Consider the following 23929-nt stretch of genomic DNA (forward strand, 5'->3'; position numbering starts at 1 on the left):
GTACGATTCCAACCGGCAGGTTTAGAAGGACAGCAGACTCGGTCTCGGTTCGCACGGGAACATGGATGAAGGACTTGTGGGATTAAAAGCCCGAATGAAGACAACATGTCTCTGAGGAGGCGGCTCGCTACGTACTTTCACAGGTTATCTGTTTACTGAGCAGATCGAGCCCGATTCCGCTAGAAGCAGCAGGAGGAGCAGGATCTCAGTCACTCATCCCTCCATTCATGAGAGGAATTCCAACACGTTGCAAAAAAGATGAACTGCTGTAATTTAGTAACCCTTCAATAATAGGAGATTTGCATTAAAAAAATATTAACATTAATCTAAGAAGAGCAAATACATCCACCAAGGCATGGCTCGTCTTCTTGTTTTTGTCAACTCCGTGGTCCTGTTGCTTTTTGGCAGCGATGTGTTCTTGGTGGGAGCAAGTAAGTATGAGCCTCTCAAGCAGACTCAAATTAATTATTGTGCCTTCTTGTAGCCTTGTAAAATGCGCCATTACTCAAACTATTACAGCCCTTTGGAAGGGTTTACGCACCTCAATCCCACAACTCATTCATATACATCAAATACGTGCTAAAATACGATTATGCCGTTGCATCCAGCTTATAACACCTGTTTAACCTGCTGTATGATCTGGGCCTTACATTATCACTATTCTTACCTTATTTACTATCTCTAAATCACTAATAAAACCAGATATAGTGTTTGCAGTGTTTTAAATATACCTTTGGTGTTTTGAATAGCCTGATTACAGATAAACAAAAATCAAACCAAAAACTATTTTAACAAGTCTATCAAAAGAGCACATTCTTGTTTCCCCTCTACTCAATTTAAAGGTAATATTATGTGCAATTCTACTAAAGACAATTCAGTTTAGCCTGTTTTAATTAGACATCCAAATCCATACATTTAATTTCACTACAACAACACTAGTTGCAGAGCCAATGGCGCCTTAAGTTCAATGCAGCAAAGAGACAGATCACCAGTGCATAAACTGTGGTTTGTTTGCATTCTTTCCATTGCGAGGTCCGCTTCAGGCTTAAAATGTATGAATCCTTGCTATTTCTGCCACAGAAGTCTCCTGAGCCTCTGTGTGCATGCATCTACAGTATCTCTGTCTCTTTATCTGTCTACCTCTATCACTTTCCCCCTCACCTCTCAAGGGAACTGAGTCCTACATGTGATAGCGCCTTGAGAGAATCAGATTGGCACTTCACGGTTTCTGTGGGTGGGTGTGCTCTGTCTGCCTCAGACACCTATTCAGAGCTTCTTTTTTTTTTCGAATGTTTTGTGGCTGACATGTGACGCAAAAAGGCATCTCTGATCTCTGTGGAGTTTGCCCAGAGCGTAAGCTTGTCACTGCTGAACACATAAATGTTACACTCACAGATACAAATGTGGCGGCTGCTCTGAGGTTTAAAGTAAATTGAAATAAATGCTGGATTCATTACCGCCAGTCCAGACTAAGCTAGGAGAGTATGGAACTCCAAAGTGTTCATACAGGAATAATCTCTGTTATTGTGAAAAATAATGACCATGAAATAATATTTCACAATAATAAGTAAATTTATATAGCAGAATGCAATATATTTCACAATAATGAGCATTGTTTTCAAAATGTGTTCCATGATTTCACAATATCATTCTCACATTACATATCTGTGTCTTATTTATTCACATAGTTATTTATTTCATCTTGACCTATTTATTTATTTAATTTTGAACACTTTGGAGTTCCATAGTAAACACCCACTGTTGGTGCACATTACACTTTGAGGCGGATAAAGTGATGTCCGCTTGAAACTGAAAAGGCTCAAGGTTGGGCCAGTGATTATATTAACCTTAGAGCGGTGCCGTGTCCCATCTGGTCTCACTGCCATTTCACAGCCTCTGGATCTGCGAGTAATAACACAGAGGGTACCTACAGTAAAGAAAGGGGCACTAAGTGGTCCTACAGTCAAGGGGATCTGAATTGTGGAGGAAAAGACGCAGGAGCTAGCCAGGCCCGCTTACACACATAACCACTTCAGACTGCTGTGGCAAAACTAAATAGAGAAGTGGATTGAAGCGAGAGACTTAAGATCACATCAAATCACTGCTCCCGCATGACATCATGTATGAAAGAAGAGGATTGAGAGTGAAACAAGAGGGAAAAGGCATTCGCAGGTAATACAGGGATGCACGGTGCTGCAGCGGAAATAAAAGCAGCACAGCACTGCTTAAAAGCTCGATAGCAAGCAATTTACAAGCAGATGTGTGACAACCTCCTGTTGTGCAGAGGAGAACATTTAGACTTCCCATGACTGACTCTGAAATATGTCCTGATGAAGCCATTTGAAGATTGACTGGACAACACGTCAAAATCGGAGGCTCAGTTCTTCCCTTTATTTATGTCAGCAAGAGTTTAATTTTACGAGGGAGGTTGACATTATAAGTATTAGATAAGGATTAAACTATAAGTAGTCCTTCAAACTGTCACTATCTTAGAGGTAATTGAAATGTGACTAATAATAAAGGAACATTAAAAAAAAGCCATTGTTCTGCCTTTAAATGTATTTTTACCAGTAAACAGATCAGTCCCCCTGGACCGTTTATGCCCTCTTAACTAAACACAAATTCATGTTAGGCAGCTTTTAAAGTAGCAGCAGCAGCAGTGTAGACGTTTACATAGAAAGACTGCAGAAAACATCAATACAGTTCAATTGAATTCATTTAAAAAAAATGTGGGAAGAATGGAAAACCACCATAAAATAGGTCAGATATTGTGATATCCAGCTGTAGCAGATTTTTTTTATATATGGTCATTTCATGAACCTTTTACAAAATAACATTAATAGATTTAGAAAATCTCTACACATGGGGAACAAAGCTGAATATCTACAATGAGCGGCAGTGATCTTCAGGCACTCAGACAGTGTGTTAAAAGCAGTTATAACTCTGTAGTGGACATCACTGCATGGGCACAGAAACACTTCCAAAAACACACGCGATCACTACCCAATTCATCTATTCATCAAAAAATGGAAGTTAAAACTCTTGTGTGTGAAGAAAATCAGATATAAAAAAAGATCAGAAAAATGGTCCAGTGTAGGAGCTCATTTACATTTAGGTGAAACTAGGTTTGAATTTGTTTACATTCTTCTTCGAGCTAAAGCGGAGAGAGCATCAGTCTTATCAGAACACTTGGAGGACCACGCCTTCAAACACGCCCCCTCTGGGTCTTTTCTTTTATATATGCTCCCCCCCAAGCTGTTTGTTCTCATTTTTGTGCCCCACCCTCTCTCCTGGTTTTCCACTCCCTTCACTTCTTCACTTCTCATTAGTACATGGGGATCTGCCAGGCCCGGGAGCGCCTCCAGTCCCCATCGAGGTCTTCCCCAAACGGCAGCTCTATTCTTGATTAAGCCATTCACCTTTATCTACTAAAAAAACGCTGCCCAACCTAAAATAAGGCCCAGCTAGTGAAAGTATGTAAGATAGCATCCATGACTGTGTTGATGGCATACATAACTTAACTGAAGCTCAAGTTATCAATGAAGGAACCATTAATGTTGAGTGGCACAAAAAGATTTTGAAGCAACACAGCACAAAGCAACACAACCAGACAACTCTTTTTTTCCCCAGGGAAAGCGTTGCTTATTTCAGCAAAACAACAACAAATCTCATTTTGCACACATTCAATCACAGCGCTGTGATAAGACAGTCTGGGGTCTGACTGGGGACAGACCTACAAAACGCTGTTGAGGAGATGAAATCCCTTTTCAAGGCATAATAGGATAATGTCTTATTCCCAGCCTTAAAAATTCCCGTATTCCAAATATTGTCTTGTGTTGACAGACTCAAATCTTATAGATTTGAACTATAAAATGTTTTAATTTCAACATTTAATATTTTGTCTTTGTATTAATTTCACATAAAGATGCAGTTTAAAATACTTCAAAATCACTGAATTTTGTTTTTATTTTCATTTTTCACAGCGATCAAACTGTTTTGTTTTTTGTTTTTTAAAGTTGACTAAGTAAAAGCATAATCTCTCATTTTCCACTTCCAAATTCCTGTTTAACCATCGTGTCATGCTTATGCATTGCTGGGATAAAAAGCATCATAAGCTGTCTTCATACAGTAAATCTGAACTTTTATTTTCTGACCATAAAACATATCCAATTAGTCTTATGGTGTAAAGCATGAGCAGCCAATAAGAAAACAGGCAGTTCTGCTTCGCAAGCAAACATAGAGGTCAAAATAAGAGATGCTGCCCTTTTATCTGGCTCCGATAAACTCAACCTGGGCTCATTTCCACATGGCTCATCAGCCATTCAAAGATCCACCAGCCTTTTCTCCATGTCTGTGTGTGCACTCTGGTTAGATGGGGCGCTAGCTAATGTGCTCTGCTTTGGCTATAAGCTATGATTCATCCTGGCAGTGCTCCCACATCCCGAGAGGGATGTACCTATTGCCTTTTTATTTCAGATCTTACATAATGCATTCCGTTGAGTGGGGCTTACCCCAGCCACATGGCAGATAACAAGTACTGAAGTCTCTGCCATGACAATCATTACTGCAGTGGAGAACATCAAAGAAGCTAGAGGGGATCATTTGAACTTCTGGGCTGCACATTAAACACAATGCTGTCTAATAAGCCAGCTGTGATTCAGTTTTATAAATGTAAACACCTATTTTGTTTATTTAGTCTTTCATATGATTGAATAGCAGTTTTAAATGTAAGCATTTCAGCAAATCCTTCATTTATAATGCCTCATGCTTCAGGTTTAAATATGCGCGTCCCAGTCAAATTTGCAAGTAATGGATACGGCACCTTATAGGAAGCGGGCTTCACGTAGTGCATTACATTAGCAATGATTCAAGGCCCGATTGCCCTTTACTGTCACGTGCTCCATCATCACCAAATGATCCGCAGACAGAGCATCATGGATACGAGCTGTTTCTTTACCCATGCGCAACTTCGTGTGACCTTCGTTACCTAAAGGACAATGAGCTAAAGAGAAATGAACACGTCCCATCTGGGATGAATGCTGCCCCCTGCTTCTGGCGAAGGCTCACTTTAGGGCACGTGCTGATGGCAATCAAGCCTTAATGGTCTGTCGCTCTGTTAACAGCGGAGTCAAGTGTGACCTCGCTAAACAACGAGCACGGGTAACTCTGCTGCAACAACAACTGAAGCTTCTGTGGAGCTCTGTTAAAAAGACGCCATTACTGTCAGTCAGTCCCAGGATGTTGGGATTTAATTTGAGTGATGAAAGATTTGAGCATAAATATGACATATTCGCAGTCAGAAGACAATTAAACACTGTCACAACAGAAGGTCGTACATGATTGTACATATATATATCTACAATGTCCTAAAGGATTTCCAAAGTTCAAAGAAAATCAAAAACTATACAAGACTTTCTGTCAGTCTTAACACTGCATAGCCCCTTCTTACATAAAGTTGTTCTCATTACATGGACAAAATGAGGAAGATATAACCTCCAAACCTCTTAATGCCTGTGTTACCCCCCTCCTCCCACCTCCCCCGTCCTCCCCCCGACTATCTCCACAGAACATTAATTTCCTCTCGCACTTTCCATCACAGGGTAAGAATTAGCCCGGTCCCTTGTTCAGCTCATTCACTCCCTTCCACAAACCAATCCGAGCGTGTCATGAGCCAGAGAAACCGAGCATCATGCTCGTGATTGACCCTGACCCCCATGTGCCACGTAGTGCCATGGGAGCTAGGGCAGGGAGACTGATAACCTTGTCTGACCCGGGCTCCATGGATCCACCTCAGTGTCACCTTTTGCACAGAACAGAGCGACTGTTGCTGATTCTCTCAAAGATAAAATAGGAGGCAGGAGTACCAGAGATTTTAAAAAAAAGAAAAAAAAGAAGAGAGACAGACGTATGTAGATAAGCGCGACTGAGCCAGGAAACCGCACATCATCTGAAAAACCTCTCAATTTCATCATTTCGGCTTTCATCTTTCTTTTTCAAGCAATATCTTTTATGGTCCATGCACAGCACATGCTGTGATCTCAAGACAGCTGTGTTATGTATTATTAAATCCATGCTGCATGACTTTACAAAAGTGACTGAAATACAAATTTACTTCATAGCTGTCAATTAATGCTCACTTTGAGGTGAATCGTTAGAGCAAGCATTACTTAAAGGGGCCAGTTGTATATGTTTTACAAGGTCTTCTTTGATGTCATTGCAGAAAATTTCCACTCATGTGACATTTTCCACATATCACCAGCTACCAAGAGGCCATTAGAAATAATGGTAGCAACAAAAGGCTCACAGATAGTGTCCAGGTTCCAAACTGTCGAGCCTGTCCCATCTTACCTATTCATCTGACCTGAGTGATTGCTTATCGCTGTTCAGGCCTCCCCCCGTCACTCTGTAATTCTCCTGCTCTTCGCTTGCCCCCGCTTTTGTTCCCACTTTGCAATCAGCATGTGTACTGGCAACCAAATCATGATAGATGGCTGCAAAGTGACAGGCTGAAGAAGCATAACCCTGTCTAGAGAGGTGAACATGATATAGACAACTATAAGGCTAGTCAGTCAGGCTGACCCAGAAGCTTGTCAGGACTAGTGCAAATATATTTGCAGGTTCATTTAAAATGCAAGTACACAGGTTATTTAAATGAATTTATTTGTCATTTATTGTAACTTTTGGGTTAAAAGAGGCAGGGAAATACTGGTCCCTTCAAAAACACACATTACAAATAATTAAAATAAGTCCAGAGTGTACTAACGGTTTGTGGATGCCTGTAGAAATAGATCTATTCCTGACCTGAGTACAGTACATTACATTTTGCAAGTAAGACTGAAAGAAGTGAGTATGTGGGTTCTCTGAATCTTAGACTTCAGAGTACCAGCACGATTTTAGAGACCCCTCATGAACACAGATGGCGTGGGTCTACTCAAATATCTGGAAAAGCTGCTGGATTAACAGATCTCTCTCTTGCTGTTTACTCTCCTCCAGACCGGCCACCAGCTCCTGTCAATGTGTCTGTCATGCACCTGCGAGCCGACTCTGCAACTATATCATGGGAAGTTCCAGAGGGGGACATAATAATTGGTTTCTCCATCTCACAGCAGGTAATTCTTAAAACTTCAAATGCAAAAAAAGGAAAGAAAATTAAATTCAAAGTTTCCTTCTTTCTTTCTTTTTTGTTGTTTTAGCCCTTTTGATTTGTAAATAAGCTTTCATCATTTCCTGTTTTTGGTGCCAACATGCCAGCAGATAGACTGGTGAAGTGGTGCATAATAATAACCTGCATAAAATTGGTACTGGCTGAATGGAGCATGGCTCTTAGCGTGAAGCTAGAATAAAACCTGGTATGCCCAATTTGCAGAGAGAAAACATGAATGCACAGAAGTATGTGACGCTGCCAAAAGTGCATTTTTTTTTTCATAATGAAAAAATTTCAGGCTTAAAATAGGAAAGCCAGTAAATGCTAACAACGAATGACAGAATGCAATACGCTGCTGTAATCATGTTTACGCTTTACGCAGCTGAAAACATTATGCACCCATTTACTTTGTTTTTCATTCAGTGTGACTGATGGGCTGAACACAACACCCACTCTCCTTCTTCCTCCTGTATAGCAGCTGCATTTGAACACCATCAGCATTCGCCTTCAGTGTCTATGGCAGTTTAATCAGAAGATTATTCATTGTTTACAGACAGCTACATGACTTTTTTCTCTCCCCCCAACAATAAAATCTCTCTGTCAAGCGCGGCCATAGAAATAAATAAGAAGACATTTGGCCTGACGTCACTCTAAGTGCAGATTGTTTGTGAGCGCTGAGATCCCTGCATGTTACTGGAGGAGTAATTCTTTTTTGCTTTAGGTCCTGATTGCTCCAATAGCGTTCGGAGAAGTCAAAGATAAAGTTTGAGATTGTGAAAACTTGTCTCCCGGCACTTGTGGTCTAACTTAATCAGACATCAATTCCTAGTCGAGACCCCATATGGTGAAAATAAAGTGCCAACTGCTAATATGATAAAATACTCAGCATGACTTTCACCAGAACCTGGAATATTTTCTGGTTGGTCACCTCTACCTCACATTGGTTCCCTGATTGTTTTTTTAATGACACTGGAGAGAAATACATTGTTGACTATAGCACTAGCATAAAGAAAAAACCTCATGAGGTGAAACAAAGACTGTCTTACCTTTAGAGCCATTTTGAGGTTGTATTTATGCTATCACTGAATCTACTCTGCTCTTTGCTTTCTGTTTAACCCTGCGATTTCACGCATTAACAATATTGCTAAATATCCAAATCATTTTTTAATGTTTCTGTAATGGTTATTCTACCAGTACTTGCAAGTTCCTTAATCCAAATTCTATTTTTAACGCTTTAATATGATTATTGTGTTTATCCATGAATTTTCTTATTTTTTGTTTTATCAAAAAGCTGGAAAAATAGTAAAGCGCATTATTATTCATTATGTTTTGATTAAGATGCTAATTACATTTATATACCTGCAATCCTGAACAGAAAAATGAGTTTTAGTGGTTAAATGTTAAACTCGATTAATTTCTGACTTGTCAGAGTAGTCACATTTGGTTATGTGCCTAGTAAATAAAAGATTTTTAGTTTTTGGCAGATTTCTAAAACATTTGTGGTATCTTATTTTTATGACTGGTGATCCAATGCATTTTTTAAACAGTGAATATTTTAAAAAAGATTGTACTTTTTTTTGGTCCGAATCTCAAGGTCTTGTTCAAAGAGAATTACTGTGTTTCGCTCTAGAATATATGTATGGTGGGTCTTTACCACAGAGTGTATATTAAGGAGTGACATAAAAACGACCTAAAATCTGCATTCTTTCTAACCATCAGCAAATGGGTTGCTGGTCTTATTTTGCACAACATGATGTTTGGTTTGTAAGTGATAGTGCAAGGAAAACAGATCATAGAGCAGGTTATGCTTTAGGGTGGACCTAACTTTTGATAAATTGTTAAAGGTGAGTGGGCAGCAGAGACACCCCTCATTTGTAATGTCTGGTTTAAAAGAACCAAGAAGGTGCCAGCCTAAATGCTTAGCTCAAGACTTCATTCTATAGTGCTTGCGTTACAATACAAACACTATGTAAACATTTGTTGTGAATTCACGCCAAATAATAGAGAACTGGATTCAATTCACTATCGCTTTGTTTTTCTTCTATTCAAATATTCAGAGGCAGGATGGACACATGCAGCGATTCATCCGGGAGGTCAACACAACCAGCCGTTCTTGCGTTCTTTGGGACCTGGAGGAGGATACAAACTATATCATTCAGGTCCAGTCTATTGGCCTCTATGGCGAGAGTCAAGCCAGCAAGAAGGTCCATTTTCATACCCTTAAGAAGTCAGACCGCTTTCCTTCCAACAGCTCCAACCAAGGTATGGTACTCTGAGACCTTGAGCAAAATTCCTCTAAAAAAAAAAGGGGGGGGGGGGGGGGGGGGGAGTCTCACAACATGCTATGAGTCATTGAAGCTGTAGGCAGACATGATCAAGATTACTGCTACGCTTACAAATCATTGAGACCTGCATGTCTTCGACATGCTGTGGAAAGAAAAACAAAATGTGGCAAGAGCAGAATTCTTGACAGTTCTGCAAAGAGAACAAAATGATTCTCAAAATGAGATAAATATGTGGATTGCTATTGTGTTTCAAACTGAATACGCTCTTCATTTAGTGTCCGAGGAGCCTTCAATCTTCTAATCAGTCATTAAACGAATTAAACAGAGAAGTACGCGGCTAGGTGTTTGGTATTATTGTGTGCTCCACACAGAACAGCGAAAACGAAAAACAAAAGCAGCAAGTTGTCTGAGGAGATAAGAAAGAAAGGATTCCAAGGCATGATGAAGGTGAAGACTACAATACATCTCCAAGCAGCTTGAATCCTGTAACCAGAGATTAAATCTAATTAATAAGTTTGAGGGCCACAGGACTGCAGCCATCCTATCTGGAGATGGATGCAGAGAAAAACTGACACAAGACTGAATAGAAGTTTAGAATGTGTAGAAGGGAAGACAACCAAACTTTGAAACAGTACAATAAGTCCCTTTGGAGATTACAAAATCTGTCAAAAACTTGTTTAAAGCTAAAAATTATATTTCTCATTTATTGGGAAAATAACAAACTGAATTCATGTTTTTACACCCAAATGTGAGGCGGCACACTCAACCGGACTCTGAGAAGTCGCAACTTAATCAAGCGCAACATTCAACATTCACTAAAACTCATTTTACTGTTCAGAAATTCCAATGAATAACTGTAATTTAGCATCTTAATTTAAAAAATAATATATATATTTTAAATGTTTTCTTACATTTTTTTTGTAAAACTGAAAAATTGAACGTTTACAGATGAGAAACAACAATTATTTTTTGGCATTAAAAACATAATTCAGAATAAAGACTCCGTACATACTGCTGGATTAACCATTCCTAAACATAAAATGTGATTTTTGTAATTACCAAAATTTTGGGTAGCTATGGCATAAACCTTACACTGGGTGATTGTGTCAGAATTGTCGATGCAACACCTACTGTGCTTTACCATTTTTTAATCGATTTATTTATTTATTTATGGGGTTTTTTTGCAATTGGTGACACATGGTGGCATAAATGTGTACAGAGTACAATAAAACAAAAAAATCATCAGAGTGTCAGAGAGATCTACTGTGTCACAGCTGCTCTAACAGACCTCTAACATCTTAAAGCACCCATATTGACACGATTCAGAAGTGAGCTCTGAGTCCCAATCTTAACTCAGCCATAAGAAATCACACATTCAACCTGACAAAATACATTCAGGAAGAGTGAACAATCTACCAATCTATCAGATAAGACATGTGGAAGTCTAATTAAGTGCCAGATTCCTGCGATTGGCTTAAACAATCGTTATAAACGATTCGGTTAGGGTGGGCAAGATGCTGTCAAATTTGTCTAAGTGCAGTAGAATTGATAAGTTCACAAGAAGCCACAGCACCAGTTTTGTGCATTATGTAACACATTTGCTTTTAATTTTACACGGTTTGCCACGGGCCTCTTCCCCGACCCCGAGGCACAGGCAGAAGCAACCCATTACAGGCACTCTTCCCGCTGTTGCGCTAAAGCCTCTTCTTACTCCTGAATGCTTTTAAGCACCCTAACACTGAGAATGAAATGCAGTAAAGGTTAGACAAGAGCAAGTAACCAGAAGCTTCCTCTCAGAGCAGCTCTCTTGCAGGTGGGGGGAGTGGGTTTCAAGGTGAGGGGTTTTATTTCTCCTAGAAACCAACACATTATTGACAGAAGCTTCAAGCAGGTCTGCTGCCAAACTGCTCTGAATTTATGCAGCTCTATATCACTCTGGGTGTTCCTGTTCAAACTCTAGAACAGCTCATATTCCATGTGTCGGATCAGCTCGCGGGCAGGAGAAAAAATGAAGACCGTGACCTAAAGAGAATAAGTTTAGTATCTCTCAATTTCATACAGCTCAGATGTGGAAAAGGCTATTTGCTTGTTATATACTTCAGAGCAAAGTCCTCTGGTAATCTTCTCCGCAGTACTTCAGCCACGATTGTGGGATGAGCCAAATGCATTAACTCATAGAATAACGGCAACATTGCTCTAGAAACACGCCTGACGCTTCAAAAACTGTTTTGTAATTTTTATAGTCTTGTCAAAGTCGTGAATATACGGAAGTGCTGATGCAAGGGAATCATAAATGTTTCTGTTCGGCTGACTCAGGTTGCGTATCATTAGTTAAGCTGGCAAGCCTGGCCAAAGCAAAGAGGAAGAAACTAATTCCTGCTCAGCACACGAGTCTGCTCTCATGCAGGAACTGACATTGCATTCCTTTCCTGTTGCTTTACATTAAGTGTCCAGGAAATTATTTTTTTGGCACTTGTGTTTTTAACTTAAGTTTTCTTTAAGTAAAAAAATTGACCTCGGAAAGCTAAATAACCATCAATATATCTCAATAAATTGCTGAGCAAGAGCAAAGACACGGCCGGTGCAGACGCTTGGAAAAGATTTATTATGCAACATTAATCAGGATTTGTAGCCTCTCGAGTCATCCAACTGGGTCAGAGAAACAGCCCATTCAGTGATGCTCCTCATTTGTAGGATTTTGTTTTGGTGCGTAAAAGACATCAATGTCAGCTTTCCATAAATCTAATGCCGACACTGCTGACTCCTCACGCCCAAGCTTTAAAGTCCAATCACATCAAGTTTCTAGGTGCAACTTTTGTGAACCGCATTACTCAACTTCTCTTTTCTTGTTTGACCCTGTATCAGTATTTATGATTTCAATTTTCTTGTCAAACCTAATTCAGACTGAATTACATTCACACGTGGTGTGACTCACACAAACCATCATACACCAATTGAGGGTGTAGAGTATTGTGATTCTCCAATCAATGACAGCATCCATTCTTACATTTCACCCATGAAAACCTGTCCCAGCTTAACTCTTATAATAAGATCTGCAGGTTGAGCTACAGGAATCCAATGTGACCCATTTTTCACTAAGCATTCACCCACATGTTAAAAACAGAACTAGGCTGTCTGGTGGTCACAGCCCACAACTGGGTTATAAAAAAAAGTTTTCCACATTCAGGAGTGAATGTCTTAATGTTAAAATACGCATATAAAAATATCTGAACACTACAAGGGATCAAGCAGATGAAATGACAGCAGACTCAGCTAGCTTATTATTTATCACAATATCAATAACAAAAAAGACTCCCCTAAATTTCTGCATATTAACAACAAACAAACAAACAAACAGAAAACGCAGTGTCTGTTATGTTTTTAATTTATAATTTTTTGAAATCTTAATGCGCACTGAGTTCATGTGATATTTTTTGTTGGAGATCTTCCTGCTGACTGTTGTTCCATAAAAGTCATTTTATCCTAGCTGGCTCCAGCACCACAGAGCCATTTCAGAGGTCCTTTGTCACAGCCAAGTGCCTTCTATTGAAACTAAATTGATTTGTGGTATACACCAGACAACCCAGAGTCAGAGCTATGATACATATGAATCAATAGGAGGGTTTTTTTCTCTCTTTCACTTGATTCCCCTTTCAGTCAAATTTCAACTATACCAAGAAGATTTTTTATTTATTTATTTATATATATATATATATATATATATATATATATATATATATATATATATATATTTATTTATATATATATATATATATATATATATATATATATATATATATATATATATGAAGAAATGAAGAAATGAGGAATGATTCAAATTTTTACACAGTACTATACATGCATATGCAATTGCAAATTTAAAAAAATTACTTGCACTTGAATGGAATTAATTTTAGTTAGATAAGCTTAGTTTAAATTCCAGTCACATGAATTTGGTTCGCAAAAGATTCAAACTTTCAGACAAAGTTGGGTAAACTAACACGTTTTGATTCAAACACAAAAATCATTCCGTAGCACAGCAACTGAGAAGAAACCGCTGACACCAAGTAACTTCCAATCCACTTCACACGGTGTAACAAAAAGGAAGAGTATTTTCAAAGGATGAAGACTTTGAGCAGTCTAACCTAACTAGGCAGGTGGTCCCCTTAGACACAATTACTGCATGATGCTTCAAAGCAGAGCTTAGCTGTCTCTACTGAGTCAGAAGCTACACCTATAGGGTCTCCTATTAACAGCAGTGAGACAAAGGCATGCCACACACTGTCTAATAGCTTCATTATGATTCATACTTGGGCTTATCTCTATCTGCATTCAGTGATTTATATAAGGTTAAAGGCTATTACTCTAGAATATTATGCAACCAAAATAGCTGCAAAGAAATACTCTTATTATTATTATTATTACTATGTTACTATGTAAGTATAAGCATTATAAGTATATGCTTATTATGACTTTCATGGGGGCAACATGCATGACAAAAGCTGGGGCACAAGCTTGTTTATCACTATGTTACATCTGTTATTGCGAACTGAAGAGGCTGTTTTCTATAACTCAGCTGCTCAACGGCATGGGGCATCCTTTGTCACATTTGCTATATTACAATGTTCATGTGTTTGGGCAACACGTCCAAACTACAAGCGGGACAATTCAACTTTTGAACTTTTTGGGAAACATGGCTGCAACAAAAATTGTATTTACTTTCATTGTGATAATCAGTTAATAAGTCCGATCTTGAAGCAAACTTTTTCAGTGGAAAAACTTTTAAAGGAGCAATGCAGCCTAAAATAAAATTGCTCATTCTAAAGTAAACATTATGAAAGACTTCAATGATGCACCATTGTGGCATCAGCACAGAATCCCTGGTGTGTTGTCGCAGTTCACAGCCACAGCCAACATCTCGGGATTAGGGGGCGAGCAGAAGCAGGGTCGACTAATTATCTCTGCACAAATTATTTGGTGTACAGGAGGCAGCGAAATCTACTCATTCCTCTTTAGCACAAATTCACACAGCATATATGAGTCTGCCACCAACATAAAAAATTTATGAAACAACACATGGAAATGTTATTCAGATCTTTGTGTTATTACAGCATCATGTTTCTGCATATATAAGCCAATGATCCAAAGGGTAATGACCACTCACATCGAACAAATAAACAAGTCTTATTTTACAACACTTAAAAGATCTGGTGCCAATTTCTTGGTGTCAGATACATTAGTAACCTGAGTTGTTTTGGTGGCAGAAGAAGGAGACATACAAGGTTATAATGGTTAGGTTTATCAGTGTAGTATATGCACACTATACAGCCTGTACCAGTGTGCTCTTGCAAGTGAAGTTTGATCATTAGATCAACTAAAAAACTTCTAAAAGGAACGAGAAGTTCAGTGGAGAAGTAAGAAGTCTCACAGATTGCATTCATCTCTGAAGCCGGTCTTTGATGTACCGTCATCAACCCAACGCTTCCACCAGAAGTCTCTCTACGCACAGACCCGGCTACGTTTTCAGAAGTATCTTGCAGTGTAGACACCAAGCCTTCCTACATATAAATGTTGAGTCCAAAGTAAGGTTCAGAACTTTTTCATCAGATTGGGATATCAGCTGCAACTCCTATCTCTCTCACATAGCACACAGCAAAAGACCATCACACTCACGAGGTTGCTGATTGGGTAGTCTTGAGGAGGCGTAACACAGGCCTCAGTACTGGACATACACTCGATATTTCACTCATACTAAAGTTTGGATAAAGCTGAATGAGTGTTTTTGTTTTTTGTGGCATAGGTTTACAACCAGAGCTGGCAGCAATCCTGGGTGCTATGACAGTTTTTCCACCACAACTTAACAAGATATTGGTATCCATGGGAACAAAATGATGGAAGTTGATGCTAAGAAAAAAAAAGAAGAAAAAAAAGGGGAAAAAGTTAATTTATCATGATTTTTGCTTTAATCCCTTCAAATATCCAGTCATCTGTAATTTTACATGTAGTTCCAAGTCTTTTTGGCAAATTAGCATCCTGCTTTTCTCTTTAATTTGTGGTTGATTTTGACGATGTACTCCTACTTCTGCCCTCTTGCCGCTGACATCCTCACACTATCAAGATGGGGGAAAATGTGACACTCCAATTGACCCAACTATCTGACTGTTTTTATGCGAAGAGAGCTGAGTGTCTGGCATTTGAAGCCAGTTTCTTGACAACTTGATTCCATAAAAGAGGCAATTGGGAAGAGTGGGGCTCTGGAAGAGTTCCATCCATACGAGCTGAGAGGCAGTTTGGAAAGTTTCTAGTCAATCCACTTAAAGGAGGATTAATGTTACAAGATTGATGTGTGGGAATGCCCACCAAAACTACTGTAGTTCTGTTAAATGGCATAACTGTCATGAAGGGTAGAGAAAGTATACATTTTTGTCAATCCGTGCAGACACAAAGTGAGTTTGATTCATATTATAAAGCAGACAGACTCTCTCAGACTGTGCCAGACTATTATTTCTACTCCATAAAATGTCCCAGTGGATTGTATTTAAATGCGCAGTGCCTCTTAGATTTCATATTTAGTGTTCTGATGTGCTCTGTCTGTCCTCTCTCCAAGATGACCCCACTGTGCAGGGACTGGACAAGTCTCGACATCTACAAACTGGAGAGATGATCATAATTGTCGTGGTCTTGGTCATGTGGGCAGGTAAGTTTGTAGATTTCATTCAATTAAAAAAAAAGAAAGAATGAAGAAAAGAAAGAAGGACCAATAAGCAGGAAGAGGGGGGAATAAATATTCAGTGTGAAGCTCACTCAGGATCACTTTAGTCACAATAATAATTCTAATGTGTGCTTTGTACGATGACAGCAACATCACTCCTCCTTGCACCCACCATACAAAACAGAGCATCAGTAAAAACTGGCGGGACACTGATGAAGTAAGAAAAAACATAAAACAAAGAATCCTGAATCAGATTCAGGATCAGCTGATTTAGTATGAGACTACTTCTTATATTCAGGTATCATTAGTCTGACAGGAGATTGAGTACTGTCTAAAATGCAAATGTTACAGCAGTTGTTTTAAGTTAAATGAAAGCTCTGCAAAAAAAAAAGTCAGAACTATAATGGGACAGTTTTTTCACAGTAGGTAAAACCTGCGGCACAGCAATCAAGTTTAAGCTAAAGTACAAAAAAATGCAAGTGGGTCTGTCTGTAAACTAAATCTGACGACTGCGCAGCAGTGTCAAACCAACATCACACTTTTCTGAGCATTCTCGTCTTCTGGGGTTCTCCTTTGAAGTAGTGCGATGATTAATGAAGTGTTGAGGCATAATGAGAAGTGGCGTATCTGTCAGGCAGCTAGGAGCAGGGCTTCCCACCCACGAGGACCAGAGTGAGATGTTAAATAATACTAATGAGAGAAACCAAGGTAACGCGGAAGCTGTGAAGAGCGGGAGTGAAAGACAAGAAGCAACCCGTTTGGCATATTCATAATGGACTCCACATTTGTTATCCGTCAAGCTTAATGTCGGATTTACCTGATCCTCTTTGAATTTATTCATTTAGAGTTAAAACTTAAGACACTGCTCAAAGAAATCAAATCAAATAATAGGGAATAATTGATTCTGTCAGTGTAACACAAAGTCAGCTACACTTTAGGAATATCAATCAGTGCAGTTTGGAGCGGAAACCATCGTGAATCCAACCTGACCGAAGAAGCTTCTCGGATGAAAGCTGAAACGTCTTCAAGCAACTTAAAGAAGTCCAGACGCTTTTCTTTCTAAGCTCCTTAGACTACGATGACCTGGATGACTGAGAACCTTCACAGATATATAACCTGATCAATCTTTCTCTAGCTTTGCTTTTTGCTCGTGGAGTGAGCTGGGTTCTAGTGGCAGTTATGCCAGTTGAGCTGGATGGTGCTGGTCAGTGAGCACAGGTCACTAAAGGACACTGGGCCCTTTAGTGGGAGTCTATTCGTGACAGTTTGGTCAAATTCCTGCACATGAGATCATTTTGAAGCGCTCTGGCAGTGCTCCTCCAGCTCCTCCTTGCACAGAGGAGCAGATACAAGTCCCACTGTTGGGTTGATGCCCTTCCACAGCGCTGTAACTGTAGAAGGGCATCAATCTTTATGTAACTATCCATGTTTTGATAACTCATTCACACACTTTTGAGACTGCTGGGAGGCACAGCAAAGCTTCTTGTGACAGCATGTGTAGGTGTGTGATCCTAGAGATTCTGGACTACCTGTGCAACCCTGAATGGGCTTCTGGGATTGTCTCATGCTACCAGAAGTGACAAGCACACTAACAAAAAGAAAAACTAGAGAAAAATCAGTCAAGAAGGAGAAGGAGAGAGCAATGGTCTGTGACCACCACCTGCAAAACCTTTTTAGGGGCTGTCTTGGGGTTTCCTCTCCAGTGCACCTGTTGTCACTTTCATTTGCACCGAAGCAGCTGAGATGGATTCATAACAGTTTAAACTTACTAACGAGAAATTAATGTTCTAACATTTAACTGTCTGTCTTATATTGTGATGATCAAGTGCTTCTTTAATTTTTGGAGCAGTGTGGTATAACTAAGTGATTTTTAATATAGTGCTAATCTTTTCTGCTATTCTGTTTAAGATTTCAATGTACTAACTTAGTCCTGACTAAACCATACTTAAAGTGTAAAGAAAACAGCAATCAGACATACAAAGCTGTGTAGCTGAAGTTTTTGTGGATACTCTCATTCTCCACTTCCGCAAACGCCTTTGTAATTCTACGACAAAACAATGAGGATAGATGCAGAAGTACCCACTCGTACCTTTCTGCAGAGGGAATGACGTGGCTGCAATGCAGGAGACGACTTACATGATGCATGAATAATAATTTAACGAATGCGTCTCAGAACAGCTCTGTAACTCTCATTACCAGGACTGTATATCACTTTCTGAATATTTAATAAAAGCGCCCCCATAAAAATTCATGACCTCAGTGAAGCAAGGAAGATAATTGAGAATATACAGTACTTATCCAAATTGGAGGCAAATCTGCATCTGGCAGATTTAGCAGTGAAAGAAAGCAAAGAGTATAGTGAATGACTCTCCTCCAAGCTTTGAGATAAAGGCGCAGCCGTCACCCTCCCGTGGGAACAAAATTCCATTATCCACATGGCATTTCAGCATGTGCTGTTAGAGGAATTGGTGACATGACAGTGATTGACAGCTGCCTCACGACTGAATTCCTATCCTCTTTTGTGTTTTGTTGCAAATGTGCCCCTGTCTCACCTCCTGGCAGCTGTTATTGCCCTATTCTGCCGGCAGTATGACATCATTAAGGACAACGACTCCAGCAACAATAAGGAGAAGGCCAAGCCGTCGTCAGAAAGAAGCACGCCAGAGCACCACAGTGGAGGACTGCTAAGGAGCAAGGTGAAGTCTCAGGACTGAGGCCACACAGAGACGGAAATATTTGAATTCGGTTCTTGTTAAGCTTCACACCAGCCTCAAACAGCTGTATATATACATCCAAGTAAAGTCTCTCTATACACACCATATGTATTGCTATTTCATATTCCACTGCTATGACAAAAGTTTATTTTCTCTCACTCTCTTGACATACTAGTTGAGCTGAAACTTTCCCTGAGTTGATGGCTGAAGTAATACACTGTACGCTATCACAAATCTGATCTGAGTCACACCAATCTAATAAATTTCCACTGGAGGAACAAAATCATCCATTTTTCAGTAGGCAACTGTCCAATATTTACACATATAAAAATGTACAAACCTGAGACTATACTGGTCATTAAAAGTGCAGATTAAGTCCCTTGTCTTGAACAATACGTAGATAAAGCCTTAAAGAAGCATCAGACTGGAGTGGATAGATTAATGCAGAGCCCACGACCAATCAATTATCAAGGTCACTTACACTGAGAATTTTGACCTCAAGCAAAAATGTAACATTGCTAGACACTGAGTTCTCTCATCCTTATTAGGTAGTTGTCAGACACCTTGGATCAGTTTTCTCTTCTTAGATTTGGTGACTAGCACACTTGGTTTAACTTGAACCCAATAAATGTCTTAAATCATTTATTACTGAGACAGTGACAGCATACAGTTTGCTCCTTAAAGACAGAGTGGGGCCACATTTTGTCATTTCTTTGAAAAAGCAGAAAATTAACAATTCATCAACTGATGTAACTTGGAAGTACATGTTTAAAGTATTTTACATGCAAAATAAATTTTGACATTTCTTGATATTGATCAATCATTGGAGCTATAACTATATATTATTAAAATTAGTTGTTTTGTATAAGACGGTGCAACTTGAGTAAGCTAGCAGTGGCTTGCAACATATGAGCCAACACTGTCCAAACAAAATACAAAAGTATCAAAAGTATCAAGTTCAACAAAAGATAGAGCTGAATAAAAAGTTTGTTTAGCCTCATGGCTGCTACTTTATTTCCTAAGGTGTTGCCATAGCTGATGGCAAATGTATTAACCACTACACCTAAAGCACAGTAAGGCTTTCACACTCCACGTTTAATGGCTCTGTTAAATTCTGAGATCAAGGCATCCATGTGAGCAGTGACTAATACTTATTTGTATTTTGTTTTTGCAGTTTCACCCTTCTGTGCCATCAATCAACATCATTGAAGTTTGAGAAGAAGAAAGCCAAACTTAAAATCCCATCTCTTCTACCATCAAAGCGTTTCGACCTTTCTCCCTGACGAGGGGGATGAAAGTAGAGAAAAGGAGAGAAATATACAAGGCTTCTGTTGGTCATCAGCAAAGAAAAAAAAAAGTGTTGACAAAATACCTGCATGCACCCAGTATTTGTAGGAAAATGCAACACAAACCGACAGACACACTCCGAATGCCATCCAGTAATCCTATAGAAATCCACAAATGCCTACACACAGAAACACCAGAGAGTAAGTACAACAGAATTCTACTCCTGCGGGTTTATTGTACATAGATTAATGTTAACCCATGGTGCAGTTAACATTGATGTCTTTGCCAGGTGCTTGGTATATTATTGCAATACAATACACACAATACGACGTATAATCTCTGGGAAGACTGTCTTAGTGACTTTAAATACGCAGTGTATTTTTGATATTGGCATGTGCAATTAGACACCACGTTCACACGTTATAGACAAGTGCAAATAGTATTAAAAACTGCCTGGTCACTAATGTATATTATTTTCTGAATACAGTCAGTAGACTAATAAGGCGAGAAAGCAAATACATTAATCTAAAATTAATTTGCTACATTTCTTAGTTGTTGTTTTTTAACCTAATATTACAGTTGAACTGCCCTGGTCTGGATGTTTTTCTTCATACATCATGTAAAACAGATATCTCTGTACATACTTCATCCATTTCCTAATAAAGTTGCATGCAAGTTATTTGCGTGTAGAATAGCCTTCAATGTGCATTCTAAGCTAGATGCCCCAAAATAGGGAAATAAACATGATTGCAGTACAATTAAGCTCTTAATGTTTTTATTCTTCTATTTTATCTGCTTTTAGAAAAAGGCACTGTCATTTATCATCCAGTGTTTTATTTCACATCTTGTACATCTTCTGCAAATTGTATTTTCTAAAGTGTAAAATAAAGCTTCTTTTGAAACTCCCATTACTAAATTGCAGCTAATGTAATAAACTTTCTCTCACCGAAAGGCATAAATCACTTTAACGTTGCACAAATTGCACTCTGACATATAAAAAGAACGTCAAATGTTACAAAGGTGCATGGTGTACATTAAGCGGGAGTGAGACTTACACCAGGAAAGTGCATTTCATGCACAAATTGCTTGGCAAGCCCCCTCACAAAAACGTGTTTTAATCCAAGTAATACTCTCCAAGAGCTACAAATTAGCCTGTTAATGATGTGGTGGCCAAAATCTAAACTAGGTTTCTTCACTTCCAGGTATAAAATGTGCACAATGCTTAAAAATTGACAGATTAATTTCTATCTTGTCACAGCAGTTTTTCTGATACAACATAAAAGCTCTTTGTGGCTGGTTTCTTACCAAAACGCTACATAAATAAATTTTACTTACTTAATTTTACTTACTAACTTTTGGAATATGCTGGAGAAGTAAAACAAATACAAAAAACATTAAAAAAAGAATCAATAAATAAAAATCTCATCAGTAAAAACTTACTATTTTACAGGTTCTAAACCTTTGCCAAACCTTTGTCACTTAACTTTCTGTTTGAGTTTGTGGTTACACACTGTTTTGTTTTTTGTTGTTTTTTTTCCCCCAATAGGTTTAAGGACCAGAGGAAAGATCACGATACAGCTGGGACAGTGATATCATGTACTGTTATGGGTACTCACAGGGACTTGGTGGAGATAAAGTCATGTCTTGTTAAAGCTCCCCAAATCAGCATGAGAAATGGCTGTGCTTAAGCTCTTCTTTGAAGTAATAAGACAAACACTCTATAAAAATCTCTAGACTAATGTCATACAAACCGTATATTACATTCATATAGCAAACAAAGCATTACCATTCAGGGATGTTTTTATTCACTGATCAAAGTGAAAAAAAAAAAACAGAGCCAACACTGACTGAAAAACTGAAGTTATTTTAATGGCCACTGGAATTTAGCTTCAAAGCAAAATTGTCTGTTACTCAACACATGTAAACATGTTTAAAGATACAAAAATTGAATTTTTTTGACTCATTTAAAATGTACTAAGCTATGCATTGTTAGCACTGTGACCACTTTTACTGACACGTCGATGCTAACACATGCAACTGTTTCTGCGAGGCTAGCTTCTGCTAGACTTAAATTTTTCTTGGACTCTGGTGGTGTTGGTGGATTTCAGAGTAAGTTTATTAGCAAATATTTGATAAACAAGATGGTATTTTTCACTTATAACTTTTTCAGCAAGCACCTGTGCCATGCGTCCATGTAGTCTATGCAACTTTCTTACCAAGCTAGCCAGAATTAGCTGATATCAAAATATGGTCACTTCATAGGACTAAAGCTGAGGCTTCAAAATTCAGGCTTCTAAACCAATGAATGAATGATTGCCCTGTTCAATCTATGGTACAAACATCTGAATGCACATAAATACCTATATTTGCTGCTAATAATAAACAATCTACTTGCTTAAAATGGTCAATATTTACACGTTAAAATAGCTCAGAACAGTTGGTTAGTGCACCAGCAGCTGCTGCATTCATTTATAATGAGCCTTTAGTTATGAGACTGTCTGCTGCGGTGCTTTAGAGAACAATGAGCCATTTGATCTAGCCTTTAAACTAGAATGTTCCTAATCAAAAATGTAATTACACTAAAGTATCTAAGAATACAGCGCATCTTAAAATAGAAAGAGATTACAGTGTCCTGGGGATTAATAGGTAATATTGTATTCCCTCTTAACTCACTGTCCGTGCAGCACAGCAGACAATTTGTATTAGTTGTCCAGGTGATTTATGGGCTGTTAGGGCCAAGTGGTTAGATTTTAGATGTGATTCAGAGATCCAGGGATATGGTGAAGCTATAAATAAATAAAATCTATAAAAAAAAAAAGGGTTTGCATTGGAGTCTACCTTCATTATTGTATTGCTTGGCCCCATCTTTCCAATATTAGCTTTCTCCTGTCTGTCAGTATTGGAGCCAAAATAGATAGGCAATGAAGATATATAGAAAGACATTTATTGCAAGCTCACTGCAAGTTATTACAGTTTATATTGTGTGTTCTAAAATTCCAGTTTTATAAATATATTCATATTGGCCCCACATGCATATACGTGAATATGAAAAGACTGATGGTTCACAGGCACTGAAGAGCCGGCACATCCATATATATATAACTACATCAGTAAATGTGCTAAAAATGAAATGCAGGTTATGGCCCTCCCTATGATAACAATCTCAACTGCAGTGAAGTGTCAGCCTATCTGACCTCCACAAGCTGGTCTCTCCGGAGTCTCAGTATCAAATGGTACAACTATTACATACACAATATTAAGCCATTAGAGCAGGGCAGAGCACCTTATCAGTCACTAATTAGCCATCACAAAATTGTGTTAAATAGGCTATTAGCAATCAATTACACACTTATGAATACTAAATGAGCTGTTCATTGCCATATCCCGGGACACAAAGGACAAATATGACATTGGTAATCAACATATCCCTCGAAAGTTAAACAGTAATTTCAAATTTAGAATGACTGTTTAACTACGTCAAGTGTAATATTTTGTCCCGCGGAGCTAAATGAAAATAAGCCTTTTTCTTTCCCCATCATACGTGACCTTAATTTAATGTCTATGTCCAGAGGTGATTTGGATTAGCACTCGTGAAGCAAAACAATGACAAAGCTATTTATTGCTGCTATAAAAAAATAACTGGTGATGGTACTGAATATTCTTACTCTTGCGATTTCTTTTCATGCACTAGGGTTTAATTGACTGCTGCAGACTTTGCTGACATGACATGCAGGTGAGCTCTGCTTCGTCACGCAGTGAGCTGAGAGCAGTTTAAGTGGAAAGATTT

The 23929-nt window shown here is 38.6% G+C and overlaps 1 protein-coding gene across 2 annotated transcripts; it reads left to right on the forward strand.

Moving 5' to 3' along the window:
* Nucleotides 1-355: 355 nt before the first annotated feature.
* On the forward strand, nucleotides 356-20071 carry fndc4a (fibronectin type III domain containing 4a). 2 transcript variants are annotated; one of them, XM_085372586.1, is made up of 6 exons: nucleotides 356-431; nucleotides 6994-7109; nucleotides 9202-9406; nucleotides 16037-16126; nucleotides 18704-18845; nucleotides 20044-20071. In XM_085372586.1, the coding sequence occupies exons 1-6, from the start codon at nucleotides 356-358 to the stop codon at nucleotides 20069-20071; spliced, it is 657 nt and encodes a 218-aa protein (XP_085228712.1). The 2 variants fall into 2 exon arrangements, with proteins under 2 accessions (XP_085228712.1, XP_085228711.1); XM_085372585.1 differs by having other exon boundaries at nucleotides 18704-18837; nucleotides 20030-20071.
* Nucleotides 20072-23929: the final 3858 nt, after the last annotated feature.

This window comes from Diplotaxodon limnothrissa, linkage group LG15, assembly GCF_057381915.1.
Source record: "Diplotaxodon limnothrissa isolate DT_005_m linkage group LG15, D_limnothrissa_male_GT1.1, whole genome shotgun sequence".
NCBI classification, from domain to species: domain Eukaryota; kingdom Metazoa; phylum Chordata; class Actinopteri; order Cichliformes; family Cichlidae; genus Diplotaxodon; species Diplotaxodon limnothrissa.